General features: G+C 45.6%; 1 protein-coding gene across 10 annotated transcripts in view; it reads right to left on the bottom strand.

Annotated features, from left to right (window-relative positions):
* The window catches only part of GABRP (gamma-aminobutyric acid type A receptor subunit pi), a 40,647-nt gene that overhangs the window by 7,900 nt on the left and 8,477 nt on the right, over positions 1-24,270 (bottom strand). For all 10 annotated transcript variants that reach the window (XM_082323742.1, XM_082323745.1, XM_082323747.1 and 7 more), the window contains 10 exons: positions 15,334-15,423; positions 13,801-13,913; positions 11,601-11,668; positions 9,373-9,590; positions 8,407-8,489; positions 5,849-5,986; positions 4,386-4,538; positions 3,645-3,838; positions 1,726-2,682; positions 1,363-1,572 (listed from right to left, as the gene is read on the bottom strand). In XM_082323742.1, the coding sequence (XP_082179868.1) occupies positions 2,368-2,682; positions 3,645-3,838; positions 4,386-4,538; positions 5,849-5,986; positions 8,407-8,489; positions 9,373-9,590; positions 11,601-11,668; positions 13,801-13,913; positions 15,334-15,389 (1,338 nt within the window). In that variant the 5' untranslated portion in view covers positions 15,390-15,423 and the 3' untranslated portion in view covers positions 1,363-1,572; positions 1,726-2,367. The remainder of the gene's footprint in view (positions 1-1,362; positions 1,573-1,725; positions 2,683-3,644; positions 3,839-4,385; positions 4,539-5,848; positions 5,987-8,406; positions 8,490-9,372; positions 9,591-11,600; positions 11,669-13,800; positions 13,914-15,333; positions 15,424-24,270) is intronic.

The following is a 24,270-nucleotide window of genomic DNA, read 5'->3' as shown; positions in this document are numbered from 1 at the left end:
GCCAGAGTTAATATCTTGTATTATAGCAGAGCTATATAGAGACAATCATGCGTGAGGTGTATTAAAGTGGTGAAGTCTATCAATGAGAGAGAAAATTATATGTAGGAACAAATAAAACAGGAGTCCATACTTTCTAGATTTCAGGAGTTTCTGAAGTAAAATGTTTCCCCTGGCTCTTGAAGAATATTCTCATAAAGTATCTGAAAAAAAACCAACCAAACAAACCTCCTTCCCCTACTACCTTCCATCCCTCCCTTCATTCTTGAAGTTACCAAAATCGGCAATAAATAAGAATAGACAGAGCTGACACTTCTCAAGACAACACGCTGTTCGCTAGGCCGGGTCAATAAAAAACATTTTGCTGCGCAGAGGTATGACTTAGAACAAGTCCTGAGCAACTTCAAAGCAGCAAAGCTGCATCTAATGAAAGCAAGCCTTGCGAGTGGCAGTCTGCTCTAACGTACAAAGAAATTCCTTTTGTTAACATTAATATTTGGCAGCCGGTGTAGAACACATTAGGGCATTTTAGTTGTGTTTTAAAGAAAGAAATTGACACAGAAAGAAGGTAATGATTTTTTTAATAGAGGATCTCTCCGGGGGTTTGTTTTCATATCACAAACATTCACTTTATTACATTTTATGGAATGGACTTTAAATGCCAGTATATACAAGCCAACATTTCATTATTGGAGTTTGTGTTTATTCGCTTGCCATTGTCAGTCTGTTCCCCTTTGTCTTCTTGTGCTGCTCTTTGTAAAAGCGATGATTTATGAATACGTGGTTTAGATCCTTCACAATATAGTGTGGTAAAGTGGTTCGATAAAAAGTTATTAAAGTAAAGAAATCTATAGTTTTGCGTGCTTTGCCCACCTTCTATAGGAACCCCGAGTAAGAGACTGATACTAAGCAAACACTGCGTGCATGCGACTGTAATATAAGCTACACGCTGAGAGGCCTCGCTCAGCCAAACCTCCTGCTGAATGGTAGCTACTACAGGCAATTACAGTTTTGCCTACATAACTGCAGGATTACGCCCTCAAAGTTATGAAAGTTGCATAGACCAAAAAAGGGGGGGGGGGGGGGGGGAATCTGCCATAAAACATTCATTTTAAAATCAGGAAATAAAGACTTCTAGTAGCCTTAAGCTACATAGTACCAAATGGCATTTGGTTCTCAAACATAAGTGTGTGCATGCCACATATTTAATTTATTTTTAAAACAAAGCTCTCAGTCCTGCTGATTGCAGGATAAACAAAGCTGACTGGCAGTGTCCAGAGCCCACTTGGAATCTGAATTTCTGCAGAAACATAACACTGTTTCAGCCTAAAATAGAGAGTGAAAGGCTGATTTAGATTGTCATACCTCAGCCCACGCGCGGGTTTTTCACCCAGCAGCACTGCTGACTTGCCACAGCTGCACAGCCACATAAAAGAGGAGATGACGAATTGGCCACTCTTGCGTATGGCTGGCAAGCAACAAGAGCTGCTTGCAGCAGTGAAAGCTGAAGGAGGCACTCTCCAGGATGAAAAATAATTTGTGAGGAAGACGTGGAAGGTGGTAGAATCTGTTCAACTGCAGCACAACAGGAAGATTATAAGAGATGGGTTACAAAACATTTCTGCTGCTTATATTTTGTGTTCCCAAATCTCTGAAAAAATGCAACTCTACAAATTAAAAGCCCTCCGCCTGTCTCAGCGGTGGATTACTTCAGCAAGCAAGGATTACCTCAATGAGTCCGACAGGTGTTAAAAGCAATGAAGCATACTGCTGCGCCAATGCCAGCAGCACCAAAATCACTGGTCTGGCACCGCATCACCCCCGGGACAAGGAAGCACCGTGCACGGAAGCCGTTCCTCTGCGCCCGGCACACTGCTGCCTTTGGGTGCTCTTGCTTGAACAGAGGAGCTATTGAGACTGCAATCACAGTGCCTCTGTTACCGTTATCTCTGGCAAACAAAGAATAACAGCTATAATCCTACATCCTCTCAGAGATCTAAACTAGAAGGTTCCAGCCTGCTTCGGACTACCAAGATAATTTTGCCACCTGCAGTGCTCTGTGGCCTGCCACGTGCAGCTACACACCCATCTCCGGCCAGGTGAGAGGCTGGATGCTGGAATGAAAATCGGGTACGAGCACAAGGGCCCAGCACAGCCACTCAGCTGAACAAGCCGTTTTCCAGAGTCAATGTTGCTAATGCTGAAGCACCAAGGCTTTGCATCTTGCATACCTCACACAGTCTTCTCTGTACCTCAGGAAACACAACAGAGCATTTTGTCCACGTTGGATTCGCTGAGGTTAGGTGCCTAGATGCCCATTGGCAACATTCCTCTCCTGCTGAAGTAAGAGAATGAAGCAACTCATTTCTACTAAAAATATAGGTAATAAGCCCAATAAAACACATTGACCAGCATGAAAAACAAAGGGAAAAGCAATTTGGAGTAGTGGTCTACATTGCTGGGGTTCTGGATTGTGAAATAACCAATAATCCTGTGCATTTTGTTTCTCAAGACACATTTGATTTTCTCATGAGTTTTCATGGTCAAGTCACTGCAGTTAACATTGTCACTGGAAATCTCAATGCTTGTAAAGCTGATTTTCCGTTTATAGCTGGCGATGGAGCTGTTGAGGATGTTAGTGATGTTGACTTCTTCCATTTCTTTAGTGAGTTCATTTGCGGGCCCCTAGGAAACAAGAGTGTACAGTTAGTTTTAGGGTTTGTCTTCTCTGGCAGCAGCAAAGTGCTTTAATCAATAAGGAGACCAGAAGGATAAAGGTAAAAGAACACGGCTTCATATGTGTTCATCCCAACATTCAAACATACCTTTCAGCTGCTGCCTAGTTTTAGGAGTGCCTGAAGTCCCAGAGATGCCTGTGTTTCCACCACAGTATTTCTAGAGGTATTCTGAGATCTTTGAGCAAGTCTCACTCTATGTCACTGAGCAACCCGACATCCATCTCTTCACATCTGCACAGTAACTTAGTGGCTGGGGAACTCAGCATTGAGGTGGGAAACCTCTTTTCTCTCTGACAGGACTTGGACCCTCAGATGTCCGCTGGACTATAATCATACTTGACTATTTAATTTCTCGCACTAAAGCAGAGCACTTTGAACAATTCACTCTCTCTCACAACCCCCCCAGAACACTGTGGGACTGATGTTTGGGACTGTCTTCGGGGAAGGGAGGAAGCAACGTTTGGCGTTCCTCTGGTAGAGGAAATTACTTTCCAGATCAGCGTCCTAATCAAAGTTATTCCATAGAAGAGCAAAGCAGTGTGTTACACCGGCTCTTCTTTGGTGGCATTTTGAAAGGAACAGCGGTGCTTCATGCTCTCACATGAGCTCAGCTCAGGGCTACAGACCCGATTCTGGTGGCAGGCCAAAGTGCTTTCCTACAAATCTAACGCGACTGTCAGCTAAGGCTGCTGCTCTTGCGGCTGGTGTGCAGAAGTGTATGTCGGAGACACAGCGGTCCAGTGCTATTCATGCGTTTGTCACCGACTCTACATTTTTGTGTGCAGCAATTAGGAGAAGCGATTGTTACTGTATCCGTAACAGGAAGACTATTTGTCTTATTCAGTTAATGGAGGACTAATTATTGTCGATCCAAGGTAACTAGGCTTATTAAGGTAGATCAGGCTTTACCTCTTGAGGTGCTTTAGCTGCACACTTTTGCGATGAGCTGTAGTGAGCCACTGCGTATTCTACGAGGGCACCAAAGATGAAGCTGAAGCAGATGCCGAGGTAAACGTCAATGGCCTTAATGAAACAGTTGGTTTTTGAAAGTGAACTTCGTGAGCCGATCATCAGAGTTGTCATGGAAAGCACCGTCGTTACTCCTTGGAAAACAGAAAAGGAAAGATCTTCTCTTGCGGACACTTTGGAAAAGACTTGGCCTATCCTTCTGCACATGTTGTCACTCTCTATTGCTAGTCAGATAGGGCACATCACTTCTTACTAAATCCACATTATCTATCAATTGAAACGCTTTTGTAGCTCTAGCTACTAGCTTCACACAGGCTCTCCCTGCCTTTGACAGCTTGGCTCTAATAGGCACTTGGCTCTTCTATTTTTCTTGCTTTCAGTAAAAAAAATCCCCCCCTCCCTGTCCCCGCCAGAGCACATCACAAAGAACGTGTGCTCTGTGCTCTGCTGGGGGTCTGCCGGGAGCCTTGCCCATACGCGGCTCTGCAGGTGGGCAAGTGTGCCAGCCACAGCCCATCCTCCACGCTTCGTACTGCTAACCCAGCTCTGCCACAAGTGAAAGCAGAACACGAGCAGACCATTTATCACCGAGCAGGGAGCTCACGAAAACTACCATCTACCCAGGCCTCAGGGGCTCCCCTGCCTGCTTAAATCTTCTCCCTTCCTCAGGCAGTAACTCACCGATGCAGGTTCTTGCAGGCACTGAATCCAGTGTGATCCAAAAAGACACCCAGGACAACATGACAAGCAGAGTGGAGGGCACATAGGTCTCCAAAATGAAGTAAAGGACGTTTCTTCTCAGCTCAAACTGCAGTATCAGTCGCGGGTAACTGCCTGTTCACGAAAGGAAGAAACACAGTGAAGGTGAGATTCCCAGGGACACCTGAACTGAAACGGACAGCCCAGCACCAGCCCTTCAGCTGACGTACGGCAGCAGAGCTGCACTGAAATCGCGGGAGATGCGTTACTTCCACAAGCTTGACTTCTTGCCTCAGAGGTCTTACTTATCTAACATATCCCAGACAAGAGGACACATACAGACAGCGTTGCTGGACAAGAGACATCTAAAACAACGCGTGGCTTGCAAAGGGGCTCCCGAACTTAATCCACAGTGAAAACATTTTATACCAGTGTCTTGGCTCACAGTAGGGCAGGGCTGATGCTTTCATCTATTCTCTCGTACTCAGCACAGCACATTTTTCCCAATAACCGCTTTGAAGGGGCATTGCCAAGTTCAGGCTTATCTGATGGCTGAGAAATAAAACATTTTTCTCTCGGTTTCAGCAGGCTCTGGCTCACATCCCAAAGCATCCCAATATCTTATCATCACAGGGAGTTAGACCCCCTGTATTCATTAGTAATTTGTGATCTTTGATAACTGCGTCTTTTTGTGCTCAAAAAAATTCAGTCCTTTAAAACTGATTTCTTGTAATACTGACATAAGGGTTCTGGGGCTGGACTGCTAGTATTTTCAGGAGATATTTCTGCGGTTTAAACAATAGTTCTCTTTGAAACACAGAAACAAACCCCATGTTGTTTGTGGGCTGTGTACACTACAGTAAACAACAAAACATTGTTATTTTCAAAACCTGGTCATTCTAAGGAAGTTTTGCCCCCTTTCCTAGTGTCTGTGATTGGAGAGGAGAGTATTTACACTGATAACGAAAAAGACGTTGAATTCTGATGTACAAAGGGATCTTATTCCATCATGATAGAATTGTAATTTACAAACAAAAGTACATTTTAAAAGTTAATTTTACTCCCAGTTACTGTAAACACGGCTCTCTGCAGTATTTATAGTCAGCACAGCTGGGAGGAAGGGAGAGAGTTTCTTCAGGTATGTGTGGAGAAAAAAAGAAGTGGAGAATTTAAAAAAAAAAAAAAAAAGATAATTGAAAATCCATCAAGTGAATATAGTATGTTAAAAAACCCATCTTTCCGTAGATTTCCATCTTACAGAATATCCTGATTGCAACTAATTGGATTTCACCATCTCTCTGTCCATCTCTTTTTGTGAGATTAAGATTTGCTAAAGACTCTGCTGGTTCAGGCTTGAGTCAAAAGATCCTGGCCCACAGAAGGGAAGGGAGGTGGGAGGAGAAATACTTGAGAGCTTTTCTTGCTTTTCTCTTTCACTGATTTACCTGTTTCCTGCTGTGACTTCGAGACCAGGGTATAATAACGTTCCACTGTGTACTGAGAGAGTCGCAACTTCTCTATGCCATGGACAGAGTCATTGCCCCTCAGCCACGTGAAGGTGACATCGTTTTCATCGTATCCCCCTAAGGAGAACATAAAGGCCCATGTTACTGTGGTTTAGCCCGTAAAAGCGCAGCTCTTGCCCTGCCCTGTCTCCCGAGTGGGAACAGAAGCACGATCCAGGCGTTGTAGGCTGGACAAAGCCCCTCTTAACTGTGTCAGGCTCCGGGTGGATGTTGGCTGTTGTTTCATTGCTGTACTTTCAGTCTGCTGGTTCAGGTTTCAACAGGAACACACACCACTGTGAATAATGCATAACGTGCAAGGCTGCCGAGAACCTATTTCAATTGTTTACATGGGGTATTTCTATTTTAAAATATTTTAACATTTTAAAAGATAATACATTCCTGTCATCTGCAGGTTGATTATATGCAGCAGGATGAAACTGCTGCAGCGATCGACCCTCGAACACGGTCGTCCTCGGTCATGAGAGGAGAGCAGGAGAAACGCAGTGGTTAAAAACAGAATACAGATGCCATTGAGCCCCCTGCCAGGTAGCAGAAGCACATTTCACTGAATTGTCTATTCGAGTGCTTAAAAATACCAGAAAAGGCGTTTTCAGTTAGTGGAGAGCTTAAAGCTGAGACTGCTATGTGGTTATGAACCAGGCTCTTCTGACTGGGTATGCGTTGTCCGGAAAACTCACTCATAAAAAGCAGCTTTTTCTACAAATCATTCCTCCTATCCCCGAAGGCTTTAAGTTACTGAGGACAAATAAATCCATCCGACCTTTAGGTAACACTGAATTCCTGCCTCAAAACGGTGGGACAGATGAGATCAACAATTCAAGCAGTTATCAGTAAACTCCATATATGCTGGCTGAGTAATTGCCTCCAGGAATGTAAATGATGGCATAACATTGACCTCGGGTTGGACTGAGGGATACCTCAGTCTGAGGGGTAAAGCTTGTACTGAGGCACCAGCCCGCCCTTCACTTCAGAAATTTCACTTAATTTAGCAAACAAGCCCATCAGTCTCACTGATTTCATTCTTTTATTAAGTGCCCTTCTTTGAGAAAATGAGTAGGGACGCTTTGATTCTGATAATAACCTGTTCGTCCTGGTAGAAGGAATAAGATGCAGTTGCAGCTCTATTTTTATCTAATTGTGTTTTCTTATTAGACACAAATTACCAGAGCTTGAGTGTGATGAACTCCTAAATTAGGTGTCCAGGGTATGAATCCCTGCATAGAATCCTAAGCATGTGACTTTTCAAAGTTTCTAAGCAGTTTTATAAATTGTGGTTACTCAGGAAAATTTTATAATAAATGATAGATTGTTGTTAATTCATCTGGCGTATATTTAAATAGCATTATTTCTGGGCACTTATCCTAATGAAATCTCCAGTGGGCAATGTGCATGTAATTTCATTGGAATTATACAGCAACTGAGCATGATGTAGGACCCAATCACTTTTAAAACAGGCCCAAACAAGCTATGCTTTAGCAGAAGAGGCCAATCATTATTATTTCAGGAGCTATTCTTTGTAATAAACTTAACCATGGTGAAGTAATATGATTTTAATGTGAAAATAATACGTGCTTCCCTAGGTGCTCCATGCTGCAACCCCAGAAGTCAAAATCTGGTCTTTTCAGTATCAAGATTTCGGATGTTTCTTTTTGTGACATGAAGCGGGAGATGGTTGCTTGCTTGTTGTGGAGCTTCACGGATACGGAACAGCAGCACTGCTCTTGCTGAGCTCCTGGGTAAAAGCCCCGTAGCGTCCTAAATTTTCCTGGAGTCTTTCCCAGGCAGCTTTGCCATGGATGAGCTTTTAATTTAATTGAGAGCAGAACTCACTGATTATTCCTTTTCTTGAGACTTCCAAGGCTGAGACTCCTCCTGTTGTCCCATCATCTGCATCACTGTAACAAGACAGCCCTCATGGAGAAGCACGTACCACAAAGCTGGGTTTGCCCTTGGTGTCAGTTCAGGAGTTTGGGAGGCCTGTTCAACTCCTATTCTAGTAACAGCCACCCTTCTGGCTGTCTTCTCCCAGTGGAGGTTTGGGAGGTGCAGCAGGTGGTAGATACCTAAACATGTGACGAGCTGTTCCTTGCTGTACTCCATCCCGTGCACCTACCCCACAAGCTGGTTTTGAAGAAGCTGTGTGTGCTAAAGGGACCGAATTTGGAAAACCAGCTGTTATTACTTCATTCTTTCTGGGCAAAATTGAACTATCTACACTTTAATAAAAATACTATTTATTACCAGTCTTTTTATATAAATTGCACAGCGACAGGAATCCTCTAAACTGTGAATTACAACACAAGCATTTAAAGAGTGATGAAGGGAAGTTGTTTTCTTTTGGACATTAGTGTCTGCAGGAATAAAAGTCCACTCCCAAAAGCCACTGTGATGAATCCAAATGTTCAAGATGCGTAGTTACATATGAACAAACAAATTTAAAATCAAGTCAGTTTTTTCTAGGACGTTATACTTACAGCTTTCTAGCTGCAGTCTGCATGTTTGTGTGTCCATGGGATATTTTGACAGGTCCATGTTACAAGCAACAGTAGTAGTGATTCTGTAGGAAGAGAAAGATCTCCAAAAGTTGCAATAAAAGCACGTAATGGAATATCTCTGTTTTTCATAGCAAACTAGACCGGCAAAGACTCTGCTCTGTCATTTAGATAATTTTGACCTATGAAATGAATGGACTGATGTAATCAGAAAGAACCCTCCTTAAGAAGATATGCTCTCTGCAGCCACGCTGATGAAAATGTAACGGAAGGAGGAATTTTGCTTTGCTGTGGTGGGAGATTTAGTGTAGGTTCACATGTTTTCCAGTGCTACAGTTTGCACATCATAAGTCGTCACCACTTGTCACCTGCGGCACAGTCACTAACTGCACACATACGCTTGCTCTGATGTGGAGGATAAATGAGTTTTACTTTGCAGCTTTATTTTGCAGTTAAGGTAACTGGGACACAGTTACTGTGAGCTGAGAAGAGATAACACTTTATGGATTGCTAACACAATTACAGTCACATTTCCGCAGTACGTGTACAAATGTGCTTTTTCCTAAAAAGCAGAAATCGTGGCTACATGGCACTGGATAAGCAAATAGTTTCCCACCATCTGTTAAACTGTTACGATGTCCTCCCTCCTTTCCTTCCCTGCCTCCGTCTGACTCGACTTGACTTGTCCTGGGTAACGCCTAAACTCGTGAGCTTTCTGAGCAGGCACTGTGCTCGGGACACAGCACGTACCATGGTGGGGAACGCTGATCCTTGACTGGCTTTTCCAGGTGGCCAGAGCAGAGGGTAATGGATCAGAAGAGTATGGTCACAGTTGGCTTGCTGACCCCAAACTCATTACCCGTGGCAGATGGTATCTGCTCCTGTCCGGCGTAATTCTGGAAATCTATTCTGAACCAAAATCAGCAGCAAAGCAGAAGGTTGATTTACCTTAAGGCATACAAGATAGTGCCATTAGAGAACAATCTTATGAGGCGGTTCCCCACAGTGACGTCGTGCAGGAAGGACCTTTTTGACTCCACAATGTACGTGTCTGGTACCCAGAGCAATTCCACTAGACGAGCGTCTAGCGTGAAGCTCTTGTTGCCATGAAAGACCAACCGGGGGTCTGTCCAGCGCTGCCGCAAATATATAGTAGCTGTGTAATCCTGGGAAAGAGAGAAGAGCCTGTGAGGATGCATGTCCAGAACACCTACACAGCATAGCTGTGGGTAGGACCACACATTTGTTCAACCTATCGAAGCTCAGCTTCAAATGCATGCAGTAAATCTGACAGATTCTCATCATAGCTTTATTTACTGTATTAATATTTCTCATATATTTACACTCTAAGGTGTAGTGTTTGAGGACTAAAGATTATACTCATAGTACTTTTTTTTTTAAATGAGCAATTACTGTAATTGATATTTTTGTGTCCATTTTGCAGGTAAGAAAACGGATGGGAAGTGCACACTTGAGGTCACTCAGCAAGTCATTGACGTTAAAAAATCAGTCATTGTCTAGAGTTGGAAAATTACACACATACTATAAACAAGATCATGAAAGAGACATCGGCACTTTAGAGAAAAAAGGTAAGCAAATCCAACCTGTTATTTCACCAAGGTCTTTAAAAAACCCCAAACTAATGAAAAAACAAACCTTGTAGCATCTTTTTTAATCGGGGTTTTGAATCGAAGGACACTAGGATTAACTTGAGTTTAGCCTGCCAAAATCTACCTGCAGCGACTGGAGTATTTTCACAGTGCCCCATCATAAAAGAATAAGCAGTACTCAGCTCTAAAGAGAATTCTTCACTGACCCTTCTGGACAGGCACAGGGCACTGCTGTACTGTTTCCCTTCCTTCCTTATAGACGAAGTAAGTGCAACCAGTAATGCCTTTTATTTTCAAAACATCTCTGTCACAGATAGACTGATACTGGTGATTGTGTTAACAGCACGAAGCCACTGTGTTCTACCACAGATACGCTGCTTGTCTGCAGAGGATGAAGCAGTTCTGTTTCATTTGATCTATAATTTGTAAAACGCTTTAAGAGAAAAGGTCTAAATAAGCATCAGGTATCAGCGTTAGCTTTTGCAACTTTTAAAATTTTTCTCTCAGCCTGCGACAGAGGAAAAAACATCAAATAATGCACTGTTACAGCTTTCAATACAGTGAATTATAATAGTGACAAAAGTGAAGAATCCTAGCTGATTTCCAGGTTTTATCGAGGCACAGAATAAGCCTCTGCAATGTTTCCCGTGTGGTAGGAGCAATTTGGATGGACCCTCAAGAAGGAAAACTCCAGAACAGGAGCTATTTTACAAGGCCCTTTTATTACATTAGAGGTATGCAAATAATTGATTTTGTTGGTTCTGCCCCTACCCAAAATGAATAGCTTTATCAAAGTTACAGTATTTTATTTAGTGAACTTGTTTAATTTATTGGGGGGAGGAAAAAAAAAAAAAAGTCAGAGGTCATCTTGAAAATGGTGAAATTAAGTGTTGAAATTGTTCCTGACTGAACTTCTGACTGTTTGGACTGAAACTATTTGCTGAATTTACCCAAGTTGCCCATAGTTTCGCTCAACCTGAAACAGGAGTTTTCAGTGATCAGTGTTTGAAATCCAGCTGTTACCAGAAGTGGAGGGAACCAGACTCATCAGTGGTGGAAAGATGTTCTGTGTATATTTGAATTTTTTTTTTTTTTTTCTTGAGATGACCAGTCCTTTCAGCCTCAGACTGTGTTGCAGCTCAAAACTGCATTTCTCCTCCTAGAGAAGAAACCCTGTCTGTGTCTTCAGTCAGCACCAGCACGTCCAACAGAGGCCACCCCTACCCTACACAGAGGAAAGCGAAGGGAGAGGCAACACCACACAGGACGGATTTTTTCCATTTCAAAGGGGCCTGATTTCCAGGAGGCGCTGAGTTTTTGACCAGTAGGACCTTTGGAGCCATCCCTATTTACTTACAAGCCCACATTACTACGGCATCTACGTAGTTTGCAGTCGTAAACGGGCCCTGTTCTCATCACACCTCTGAAACTGGTCAGCGGACACAGAAGAACAAAGCAGCCTGAATATGACCGTTAGTTTCTGTGCTGAGCACACAGGAACATATGAAGAGCCTCTCAGGCAGATCCTACTCTTATCTCTTATAAAATAATAATTCTTTCACTTACCATGTCGCTCTCGGATATACTAGAAATGCTTGCAATGTCCAGACTCATTGCAATTTGGACAGGTTCCCCTGTGGAGGGAAAGAAAAGCTTAAGCAGAGAGAAGGTAAGAGCGAAAGGCACAATAAAGCCGCTCAGGATGCTTTGCAGCGTGGGCACTGCTCGCAGCGTCCCATGCACACAACGCTGTCTCTAAAACCGCAGAAGCCCCAAGGGTTAGACGTCGTTTGAGAGCATTAGAGTCACAACTGACATCATGATCCAAAGTAAACTTTTCACCGTTAGGGAGCTGGAGTTCTGTATTTAGTGCCGGTAGCAGAGAGCAAGTAGTCCATCAGCACTAGCTGTGAAGATCAGCGGTTTAGATAGGCAGCATTTCAGTGGCATTTGCTGACAGGCAGGCAGCCAGGGCCAGTTCATCCCTCGTTACCCAGCCCACAACACCCGCGCAGTGGCAAGAACGGTCATCTTTGTACAAAGTGGCTCTCACGCGTGGCTCCCGGAGGCCTCTCCGCAAGCAGGCAGCAATCGGCATCCCTGCTTCTCAAAGAGGGAAAACTAAGAGGCAGAGAAATTCAGCGATTCCTGAGTCCACGCACTGGGTTACAAACCCGAAGTGCAACACCCTTTGCCGCTTTTTATTTATTATATTGCTGTTCTATTTACGAGCAAATTTTCAGCATTCAAGTCCCGAGTCTTGGCAGTCCCCCGTTTTCCAACTCCCCAAATCCACCACGAGAGGGCAGCTCCTGCCCGGGAAATGTCCCCGCCCGGCTGGGCCTGGCTTGGCTGATCCCCAGCGTGAACCCGGGGCTCTGAGCGGGGCCGGGCCCTTTCCCAGACAGCCCTCCCGGCCTAGGTGACAGCCCGGCCGTGCCTTGCCCCCCGGGACCTGCTGAAACTTCTTTTCACCATCTAAGCCACGTTTAGGAAAGTCCGAGGGACACAGTTTCTAAATCTCCTTCCAGGTGGTGTTGCTCTTTTTGTTTATTTGTTTTAAACTGTTCCAAAATATATTTGTAAAAGATGTATATTTTTTAAAGTAGCTGCCATTCACATCCTCCATCTTGTTTTTAGATATTTAGACACTTGAAGCCCACTCAAATTAACGCCCAGAGGGTCGATCTGTGGGAACTCGGGGCCTCTGGAGGAGGTCAAACCAGAGTCCTGACCATTTTTGTGTGACATTTATGGCTCTGGTAGGCGTAGGATGGTGTAGACGCAGTTAATCTCCGTTAGGTAATTCAGAAGCATCTGATGTGACAGCATCTAGGGGAGCTTTTTTTATTCCTGCAAGAGATTGGGCATTCTAGGCATAACAAGCTGGTAAATTCTGTATTGTCCCAGAAATTTATCACCGTGGTCAGAAAAAGGAAGGAGCTCAAAGCTGCCAGTAGCAGAAGGTCGGTCTGCAGGAGCTGCAATGGGAAACATCTGACTCCTGCTGAAAGCTGACGGGGAATTTTTCTGTTGGGCATAGTTTCATTAATGGGCCCTGGCAGAGCAGCAAAATTGTTAAATTAAAAATTTTCATAGCTGTTTTTTAAACTTTCATCGATATTTTTCAGGTGCTGAATGTCATTCTGAGAAACGCTGTCCTCTGAGTGGGTACAGCACACACCTGGAAGGTGGGAGACCTCACACCCAAATTGGACTATAGCCTCAGGTAAGTTCCTAAATACCTGGCTGTCCTTCAGGTGCTCCCTACTCCCTAGAGTTTCACAAGGGTTTAAAGCAGGTTTAGTTTGTGTCTCAGTGCGAAGTGAAACCATGTGTCAAAAGTCAGTATTTCTGGCAAGGAGAACGACTTTATTCCTCTATAGCTGCAATCTACTAAATAGATACGCATGAACAAAAATAAAGCAGAAAATCACAAGGGTCACATTCGAAACAAAAGCATGTACAATTAGAGCAGAATTTATTATTCCATCAGGTCTTTCACAGAGATATTGGAGTTTATAAATTCCCTATTCTTAACCTGATAGATGGGCATGTTCTCACGCCCCACATGTGCATGCACAATCTAGTCAAGACAACAGTGGACGCACAGAAAGGAGGACAGCCTTGGCTACTAACGAATTTAAAAGGAACACAACCTTTTAAACTGGCGGATCCCAGAAAAAAGCTCAAAGCATGCTTTCTCCTCCCCACAAGCCTTACAAACTCATCTTCAAAGAGTCAAAAATGCATGGAGCCAACATACCACCAAAGTAGGGCCTGAGGTATTTGTTGTATCCCATGGTGAGGTTCTCAAATCCAGGGAGGGATGTTGTGTCGCTGCCGCGCAAGTCGGGTATGCGACCCAGGGAGCACCTCCTGGGGACACAAATACGTACTGTTACGTGTGGCCAGGCATGCGGGGCACATCTGGTGTGCAGCTGCAGCCGTGTTTCCAGCTTGTGGTCAAACAAGCAAACAAACTGCATAAAATGCATATTAAAAATAAGTAGATCATTGAAAGCATGAGCACTTGCTCACATTGCTTATCTTGGCTGAATCATTGGCACCTTGAAGAGGTGGGAAAACCTCAGCTGATAGCTACAGGTTTGCACACATGGTAGCTTAAGGACCTTCTTAAAATGTCCCAGACAAATCAAGCAAGGTCTATGTATCACAAGTCCTAATAATAACCCACAATCTTCCCCTTCCCATTCCTCCTCATACAGTCTATGTAAGGAACATGTATTTCTCTTTCCTCCTGCTTATGACAGCCTGAGACAAATCTTGCTGACCAACAGCCCCTCCTCCCTAATCACTAGTGCCCTAAAGAAGCTTTCATCCTCATACATTAGTGTCAGGCAGCATCCCTACAGCGACTGTCAGGAGTAAAACCTCCGAGTACAGCAAATGGGAAAGGTAAAGCACTGAGCGCTTCACAGACGCCAACAAAGCCTTGCGGGCTGAAGCACCCCTAGCTGCTGTGCATACAACTCTCATTTACAAGGTCAAAATTAATGTTTTGTGCATACAACTCTTAATTTACAATGTCAAAATTAATGTTTTGCGGATGGACAGTAAAGTTAGTGCCTGACATTAGGAGGCTCACAGATCTGTACCGTCATATAGACAGCTACAGGGACAGGGGGTTTGGACTGGAAAAGCTAAGTTTTATGGTGCAGTGCCCCTGTGTGGTCATGTACTCACTTGATGAAAATGTAAATGAGTGCCTCGTTAAGAGTTTGTCATTGCTTTGAGAAGGGCTGAAGGAGGTGGAAGGCAGTGCCTCTGCCTCTCCCCAGTCTTAGGACCACTGGTCGGTGCGACAAGGAACCTAGCAATGTAGTTACTCAAAGCTCTAATGAATTTTTTTCTTCTGCTCCCTTTAAAGCTGAGTTAGCAGTCCTTGGAGCTTTGCTGCAGGTGTTAGACCAAAAAGGACCTCACAGCAGAACCGAACCAGGCAGTGCACAACATAAACGTAAACCATTCAAGAAATGTAGGACTTGTAGTTCCAGGGATGGTAATAACACAGGTGGGAGTCCTGGGGGGGGCATTTCCAGTGAAAACTGCAAACTATTCTGGTCTGGAACAGGAAATAAGGGGTCGCACTGTTAACGTACATACTGCGTTTTGGGGACCTACGCAGGGTGCTCTCTTCTATGCCGCATCCCTTACTGTGCCCAGCTTTCTTTGGATGGGCTGGATAATTGGAAGCATAGTTTCCTTTTGACCCACATTATTTATAGGAAACATAATTCAGATGTTCCCTGTAAAACAAAACAAACACTCTGCTTACCTTTGGGTTGGAAGGAAAAGACACAAACTGAAGAAGCAAAAATATCTGCAGAACATCTCTGGAGATTATTTCTGTGCTTGCTTTGCTTGTCTGCGAAGTAGAAAAGAAAGGCAAAAGTTTTGTGGTTTAAGAAAACTTAAGAGAAGGGGACGGGGAAAAGAAATCCTGCACAGTCAGAACCACGCGCTGTGTGATGTTTCACACTCCCAACACAGAGCGGCTCCTGCCCTTTTTTCTAGCTTGTGTCATTTTTCAGCACCCTGTTATCTTAACGCTTCCACATAAAAGACACCAGTGACAACTCAGGTCCTGAAGTCCTTGACAGGGTCACCAAATTTTAGCTGTCACTTTGTTTGACATAGGGCTTTTCTTCTTTCAGCAGGGGAAGGGATTTATTAAATAGAAAAATGTTTAGGCCGTTCCCAAAGGCAGTCAGACTCTGAAGCCAAGGGAGATCCTGCCCACACGGGACAGTCAGCATCTTTTAGTCCAGGGTTCCACTAATCAGCTACGCAGAAATGCTGTAGCTCTGCGCTCCATTAGCTTGTACCTGGGATAAACCCACGCTATTAATAGTAATGCTGGCAAGTCACTCAGCATGCAGTACAGAATCAAATCATTCCACTTTAAATGGGTTTCGTTGACTTTTCTGGGAGTGGAACCAAATCTTGGCCTCTGGCCTGAGACTCCCACAGGCTCGTGCTGGCCCTGGAGCCAGAGCCACGATGGGCAACTCTAAACTGTGCGCTGCTCCGCTCTGCACTTTGCTCCCTGCCTGAAAAGCTGCATCAGCTGCACACCTCTCCTTGAGCGTACGGCGGGTGCTCTGCCACACACCTAACGTGTCCTGCTGCAGCGAGCTGCTGCAGGATGGGCTGGGGAGTCCGACTGCCCCAGCTGCCGCGGGGAGATCGCTGCTCAGCCACTGTCAGTTGGGGCTGGAAACACAACACTGCTCGACCCGCGCCCCTCCGCTGTTCGAAGCGCGCCCCGTCTGTCAGAGTTTTCCTGCAGATACTGGCAGGGCAATGTGATCCTTGGATGGATAAGAGTCTTCCTCTTTATTATACTGTTACAAATTGGGAATGACTATGCCAATCTTTAGCCCCCATCCCCTTGGCACCAGTGAGAGCAAGATCCCAGCCCCAGGTTCGGTGCCCTTCTCATCGTGCGCGGCACTCGGGGCCTCAGCTTCAAGCCTGGCTGTCCCATAGTAACCCAAATATCAGGAATTTTCTGCTTGGGTTAGATTCTTCCTGCAGTAGTTCACCACAGCCCAGAGGACACTCTGCCTTCTCGGCTAGCTGTACAGCGCTGGTGCTGTGCCATGGGACAGCGGCGTTCCAGGCAAGGAGAGCATCTTGGCCCATACAGAGCCAGTAAAAACACCTGAACATTCAAGCGCTACAAATGCAGGGCATCTCACCGGAGAAAGGATGTTTTTCAAAATAAAACGTGCTCTCATATCTGTCCAAAATCTGAATTCCTAACAAGGCTTTGTGCTTCTAGCCCTTTCTCTGAATGTGGTGTTCAGATGTTTCCAGGCATTATCGAGTGCTCCTCACTATAATGTGATCATGCAGGGCTAGAGAGACAATCGTTTACCCACTCAGAGCAATCTTACACCACAATTTTGATGGGAAAGAAGAAGGATTAGTCCAGGTAGTTTAAAGAAGAACTACTAGGAAGAAAGGATAATTCTACAAATTAGCGTTTAGTTAAAGTATGAAAATTCATGACCTTCAGCTGAGGAACCCCTCATGAGCATCCTTCATGAGCCTCTGTTTCACACAGGGGCTGTGGTTGCTAGCATTTCGGTACATCAGAATAAGTTTCTAAACAGGTTTATTCTATCTGATCCTAGTTACTAAGACCTTATTTAGAAAAAAGCAAGCCAAATTCCATTGAGTTTGATGATGGACTAATGGATGGAGACCTCTTATGTAGTAAAAAGCCTTCCTGGGACCCTGTTGTGTCTTCAGTTAACAGAAGCGAAGCGTGCACTGCAATGCGTGCTACCACTGTCTAGCGACGACAGCTGAAACAAACCAACTTGGATAAATTTATAGCTGCTGCTGCCACAGACCTGAGAACTACACAGTCTAAATTTCTCCATGACTGCTAATTCTTTGCAAAACAAGGAAAATCTTGTTTTCCTCCTTCAGAGGATGGCTGTAAAGATGATAAATACATCAAAGACTGCAAGGCAGTGAAAGGGGGATCTGTAAGTACCTAACAGAGCTAGAAACGAGGCACACCAAAGTACTCGTGGGCAAGAACAAGGTGACACCAGTGCCCAGAGCGGAATACAGCCAAAGCATTTCTTCACTGTTCAGTGTCTCAGTTAATACAATTGCAATTCTGCTGTTACAGTGCAGGAGCTTTCATCAGAGCTCACCAACTTCATTAGTACAGTATACTGGGAAGAAATTACTCTAAGATTGGGTATTTATGTTTCGCTGCCCAATAAAGGACTTCAGGTTACTCTAATAGAAAAAACAAACAAACAAACAAACAAAAACCCAAAACAAAACAAAAAAACCAGAACAACCTTAAAACCCTGTTTAATCTGGACATTTTTCTATGGTGAAAGCACCGCCCAGGCAATACCAGAACAGCAGTTGCCATGCAGGCAGTACTGGTACAACTGATGGAGAGATTGCTTCCAATGCCAAAGTTATATAAAAATCATTCATTATGTAGACTAAGAGATAATGAAAACCTTGAGAATATAATAGCTCGCTCACTCAGCTCTGTGTTCTCCCTGTTGGCCATGAAAATTATACAAAGATGCAAGTATTATAGTAAAATAGATCCAACTAGAGTCCTCTGTGGAAGCCTGTGTCCGCTTCCAGAAAATTTCCTGAAATAATGCTTCTTGACACCAACCACCGGCAGCAGTATGCCTCTCCACTGCAGCTCAGGCTATGCTTCCTTAATTCTGCTTTACTCCGCTATCTTTGAAGGAGTGGTAAGCGTGAAAACACAAAAGGAGGAAAAATCACTGGCAGCTTCAGTAATTCTCTGTATAGGGAACGGGGTGTGAGGTAAGAGAGATGGATGCTGTCACCTGGCGGGGCCTGAAACGGTACCCAGGCTCCTTTGCAGCACTGCCAGGGTAACCCATAGCGACGGCCTCCATCGCCAGCAGCGGTGAGCTGCGAGGGAAGCCGGCGGGAACCGCTGCAGTCCTGCCTTGCCTCCCCCTTCACCTCTGAAAGCGCCGCCCGCGTCTCGCCGCACAGAGTGGAAGATGCGTGTGTTCCTCCATTTTCTACTGGCTGATGACATCCCAGTGCCAGGCAATAGGAGCATTTAGGAGAATCTAAAAAGCCACGCAGAGGACCAAACCCATATGACCAGTTTACTAAGCTTAAGGTAATAATTCACAGGGTCAGATTTTACTAGAGCCAAATCGCTATGACTGCAGAACACGCCACACGGGCACGCATGCATCTCGGAATAAAACCTGGCTAGGGAAGAATGAGAAAACAAAATTAAATGCAAAATAAAACCAGATTACATTTAATTTGCCCATTTAGGCGTTGCCTCTATTGCACAAAGTTAAGATGTCCATGACGAGCTCGGGCACAGTTTGTCTCTCTCCCCTGCACTGTAAGCGAAAGCTCTGCAGGAAACACGGCGGGCTGCCTGTGCTGCGGGCAGGGCGGCTCCTGAGCAGCGCCAGGCACACGTGGTCCAAGGGCAGCCTGCGTCCCCCGTGCCAGGCCCTCGCGCAGACCCCGCAGCACCCAGGACACCCTCGCACCTGAAACCGCCGCCTGCCTGAACCGAACACAAGCGAGACCACATCTGAACAGTTTAGGCAACCATTTTCACTGGGGTGTTTCCACAAGTGCTTCGATTCCCAGGACAAGGTTTGATGGACGTCACGTGAAGATGCTTATTTTCGTCTCCGATGTGGAGAGATGTGGATCATTCAGCTTTGCCGTGGCTCGGCTCCGCTGGAGGACCAGCGTAGCCCTGGCAGCAGTTTCACTGCCTTTCCTCTGCCCAGGCCCAGGCACGTCGCTCATTCACGGTGAACAGAACCAGCACACAGGAACGGTGCTACAGAGAGAGGGGGGACGGAGTCAGAGACTCCCCTTTTGCTCCCTGTAGTCACTCCTGAGGAATGACTTTCCAGGAGAAAGCATCACTGCACCGTCACCAGGAGCATCCAGGTTCAGGACTGACTCCTGGCTGCACCATTCTGTGCTGAGCTTCGTTTGGCCACTGACATGCACGCAATAGTTGCCAAATACAATTACAAAATCACGAAAGAGGCAAAAAGCATCACACAGCCTGGGATCAGGCTTCGCTGGCTTATGCCAAAATGTCACTTCAAGGTCAACATATTTGTTTATCTAGAAGAGGTTTTGAGTGATTTACGACAGATATAATCTGTCTTCCCTTTTTTAATGTTTTTTTTCCCCCTGCCCAGCCTGAACTGTGAGCAGTTGTCTGATCTTGAAAGACAACTACTTTGGGGATGTGCATGGGCAGGGGATTTTGTAAGGAAAGGTTCCCGGCATGACTACTGCTGTGAGAGAGTCGGGTATTCTGATGATTTATTATGACAGCTGTTCAAATTTGAACTTCGTGACGAAAACAAATCATTAAGGGCTTTCGTTTTCAGTTGATCTAAAATGATTTGCCTCTCAATTTCCTCAACTCGAAACTTTACCTTGAAATATTTTCTTTTTTAAAACTTTAGAGCTTGTTCTTCCCAGAAAAAAAAAAATTAATTGCTATCTTTTTCATTTTTGAATGTTGAAAATCTATTTTGGCAGGCCAGGAGAGAATCTGAAGCAACTGCAAGGAAGAGAATGGAGTTAACAACAGGGAAACGTTTTTGTGCAATATGTTTATGCAAGCCACTCTTACTGAAAACCTTAGTTACTTGACACTACAATCAATTTACGCAGAACGAATGCCATTATTACAGAACTAAAGAGCTAGGGGGATCCTGTCACGTGTCAACAGATAGAGGAGCTCGCTCCTCGGCTGGTCCAGACAAAAAGGGACATGAGAGGCTGATGGAGGACAAGGGGATGGGAGAACCTGGAAGCAGCACCTGGACCAGCGGGTGGGTAATACTGAAATGAACTGTTTCTAATCTTTTAGCTTCAAAAATCTCTTTTCTTGGTTATAATATTTTCTGACTAAAACAAGAAATTGAGAAAAGACTTCAAGTGTGTTAAATAAGAGAAGGTAAAACAAAGCACGAAATTTTGGGTTGAAAGGAATGTCTCCTATTGACTGAAGTCTTTCGTGGTTTTGTATTCTGTCAGAAGCTCAGAAAGTTTCTGTTTTGGTTGGAACTGAACCTTTTCCTGTCCTGCTGGTTTCCCTGTTCGAGAAAATCTGCATTCAACCAGGTTGTTTAACAACGTGACCACGTCTAGAAGGTCACTGTTGGCCCGGGTTTTGCCTGGAAGAGCAGGAGGCGCCTGTCCGAGCAGATGGGAGCGCAGGCCCCAGCAAGGCACGTGCTGGCTGTGGAGGGGCGCGACACCAGTGCCGAGGGCTGGCTGCTCGGTGACAGACACCAGCTGCTTTATTCTGCTTTTTGTCTTTTTCAGTTGCCTTGAGCGGTTATCTGGAATCACAGACAGTTAAGACAGGTGACTTCATGGTACTTGAATCCTTCAAGAACTTCTGTGAACTTCTGCTCTTGGTAAAACATAGATTCTTTCTATCCACGTCACTGTCATGACATCACATGAAAAATTACCTCTCAGTTCCAGAGACAGCAGGCACTGCCAAGGCGACTCGCTGAGGCTACAGCACACCCCTACACGTGCTCGAGGCAACCCGGGTGGTATGTCAGCGCCCGGCCGGCCCTCAGCGCTGTGCAGGGACCGGCCCCCACGTACGGGCTGGTCTCCCACGGTGGGCGACAGGGCATCAGCCACCGCCCGGAGGGAGTCCCAGGCTGCGTGGGACAAACCAGCACCGGGTGACTTCAAAATACAGAGCCCGCTCCTCATTTCATGTACGCTGGTACCACGAGTGGCACATACATTTATACACGTGGACTTTACACATAGCACTACTCTTAGTAGGAGAGAGAGGGGAACCAGGTCTATTATTTATCTGACACCCCATAAAACTGCAGGCCGGATTCCCGTCTTATTTATTCCAATGGAAGTCAGAAGCAACTCCAAGATACAAGAAGGGTTTACATAAAATTAGATTCTCAGTCCTTACGTAAGAATGTTAAAACCATGCCTGAGTAATGCATTTATGTTTTCAAGATGTAAACTCTCCTCCTTCAAGCTACTTGTGGGAAGTGGCAGCTTCTGCTCACGTCTGCCCACCCAACACGACACACCGGTCTGCCTGCAGCTTCCAGGACCGAGTTCTTCAAATACATACAGAATGTCTTAAATTATATCAGAATGAAGGTTTCTGGGATTTACTTACGTGAAAGAAATTCTTCCTCCAAAATGTCAAGTTTGGCTTCTGTTTGGTCAATTCATTTGCTCTGTTTGAGCAAATACAATGTACATTAAGTTTATAAAGAATTTCAGTTTTATACAGAAATTTGGCATGCTCCAGGCAGCTCTCTTTCTCTTCCACTAGATACCTTAACTCTAGCTCTAATCTAAACTTGCCTGCAATTGTGAATCTCCTGTGGCTGCAGATCCGTGAGCTCCCAGCTGGCTGTGCTCAGTCACGTTGGGCAATTATTTCAGGTTTCATTCACTCTGCACACCTGCCCCTCGCTGCAGGCAGGGATCCAGGGCTGGGTGCAAGAAGTTCACCTTCCCTCCTCTAACAGGCAGACAGCTCACGAGCCCAGCAACGTTGCTTTCTATGATTTTGCTCTCTACTTGCCAACCCTGTAATTGCAGCCTTATATATATGGTCCCTCCCACCTCAGCAGCTCTGCTCCCCGAGTCTCCTCTATTGTGTGTGTGCAGGTATTTTATGCGAGACATAATTATTCTTGTTCCTATCAGCCGAGACAAGCATGCACAAGATTAACTCCGTCGCAGGACACAAAACGGTACCTTGCGACCTGTACATGTAAAGAGGAGGATAATGACTGTGGGTACTTGTTACAGTCACGGTAAATAAAGCAGAGGTGGTTTACTGAGGAGCTTTACTGAGTGCTCTGCTCAGCTCTGGGTGTGCTAGAGGAGGAAATGGGAAATAAAAGGTAATTATTAGGGAAAGATTCTCATGTGAGCACAATTTGGAAGGAATGAGAGTGTGTCATTTCGACAGAAAGGAACTGGAGGAGCACAAAGCTAAAATAAAGGAATACATAGAGAAAATACATCAGATGTTTTGTTCCTGATTGTTCTCACGTTCTGTCAGACCAAGGGCACGGTCGATACACCAAAAGGCTACAGCAGATGCACAGCCACAACGTCCACATTGAACACGTGGAAATTTTTCTCCCAGGCTTGCAGGTAACAGGTAAATGTAAAATAAGAAACCTGCAGATGGGCTGGGTAATTCTGGATTGCTTTCCGGTCATCTGGGATGGCCATGGCAAAGGGAAACAGTTTCCCTTGTCGCGCGGTGCTGGCTGGTCGCCATCGCGGTTTCTGTACCCCCTCCTGAAGCGCGCGTCGCAGGCAGGCAGACCTGCAGGGCTGTTCAGCAATGAACGCCATTCAGTCGAGCACTTGCTGCGTGCCCTGGCCCGCCCCTCGGAGGAGGGAAGGAGCGATGGACAGACTCGCTTTATTTTGGCTTCATTCTCGCTGAGCACCTGCCTGCTTGGCGCAGCTGGGCGTCGTGGCGGGCCAGCCTCGGCAGCACCTCGCCGAGGGGGGAAAGGACCCGGCGCGGCCCAAGGGCGGGAGTGAGGATGAATAGAGCTGCCCGTAACTCATTAACTGAAGGCCTGACAGCAAGCTGACAAATGAGCATGTAAGAAAAAAATATCCGATGGGGCCCCAAGGAGCACAGCTCAGACGTAATCATTCATCTTACACATATATTAGTCTGAATTTCTGTAAGGCAGCGAAACTCTCCTCACCGCAGTAAGTTTTAGGGGAAAACCAGCCACGTGATGTCTTGAATGCCTCCACAGCCCACTTTTTCCTAACACATTTATTTTGCTCTCGCGGGCAGCGCAGCCAGAGCCGCGCTGCAGCTGCATGTCCTTCCACGCCAACATTCATTTTTCCTCCATAAACACTCAATATCCACAATAAAGCCACGCACACAGAAACACAAAGCGCCGGCATTTGACTCGGAGCAGAATTTAGCTTTTAGTAGATAAATGCTTTTACCTACTGCATTAAGAGGAATAATTTATACATGAACAAACAAAACCTTAAAGCCAGTGAACACACCCACAACAGGCTGCTGCAGCTTAGCATGAACAGTTCCGCTTTCCTTATAACACTTTTAAAGCTGTGACAACGCTCTGGCACGGCAGGATCACCTGGCTGCCGTGACTGGCAGGCCAGTCGCCGTGTGGCTATCAACCGTGTGACCTTGCAGCCGCAGAGAGCTTACCACACGGAAAGCGTCACCTCTGCGCAATAACTACAAGCAGACACGGTACTGGCAGTGTGACTGACTTGCCTCCAGCAGCTGCCACTAAGAAAACTGGATTTGAAACCAAGTGCCCCACGCGTTGCTTGCCTTCGGCTTGCTCCGTGCAGCAAAGGAGACGTGCGCCGGGGTCCCGGGGGTCCCGGGAGCAGAGCTGTGGCCCAAGGCAGAGCCACGTCCAGGCGCTGTAACTTTTACCCAAGCGCCTGCTGCTTCCCCCCAACCAGGCGCCTCTGTGGGTTACACGAAAACTTAAAAGCCGGGCCACCCAAAATAGCAGACAGGAGGTGACAGACTTTGAAGGCCCCTCAGGATCCTTTCAGGTTTGAGAGCTCTTGCCACCAGTTTGGTGGCAGCTTTGCACCACTTGCTGACGCTGTTCCCCTTCCCAGGCCACCAACCGCCGCATCGCCG

The sequence above is a fragment of the Platalea leucorodia genome (genome assembly GCF_965183815.1).
Source record: "Platalea leucorodia genome assembly, chromosome: 11".
In the NCBI taxonomy this organism is placed as follows: domain Eukaryota; kingdom Metazoa; phylum Chordata; class Aves; order Pelecaniformes; family Threskiornithidae; genus Platalea; species Platalea leucorodia.
This window is presented reverse-complemented; position numbering and strand designations above follow the sequence as displayed.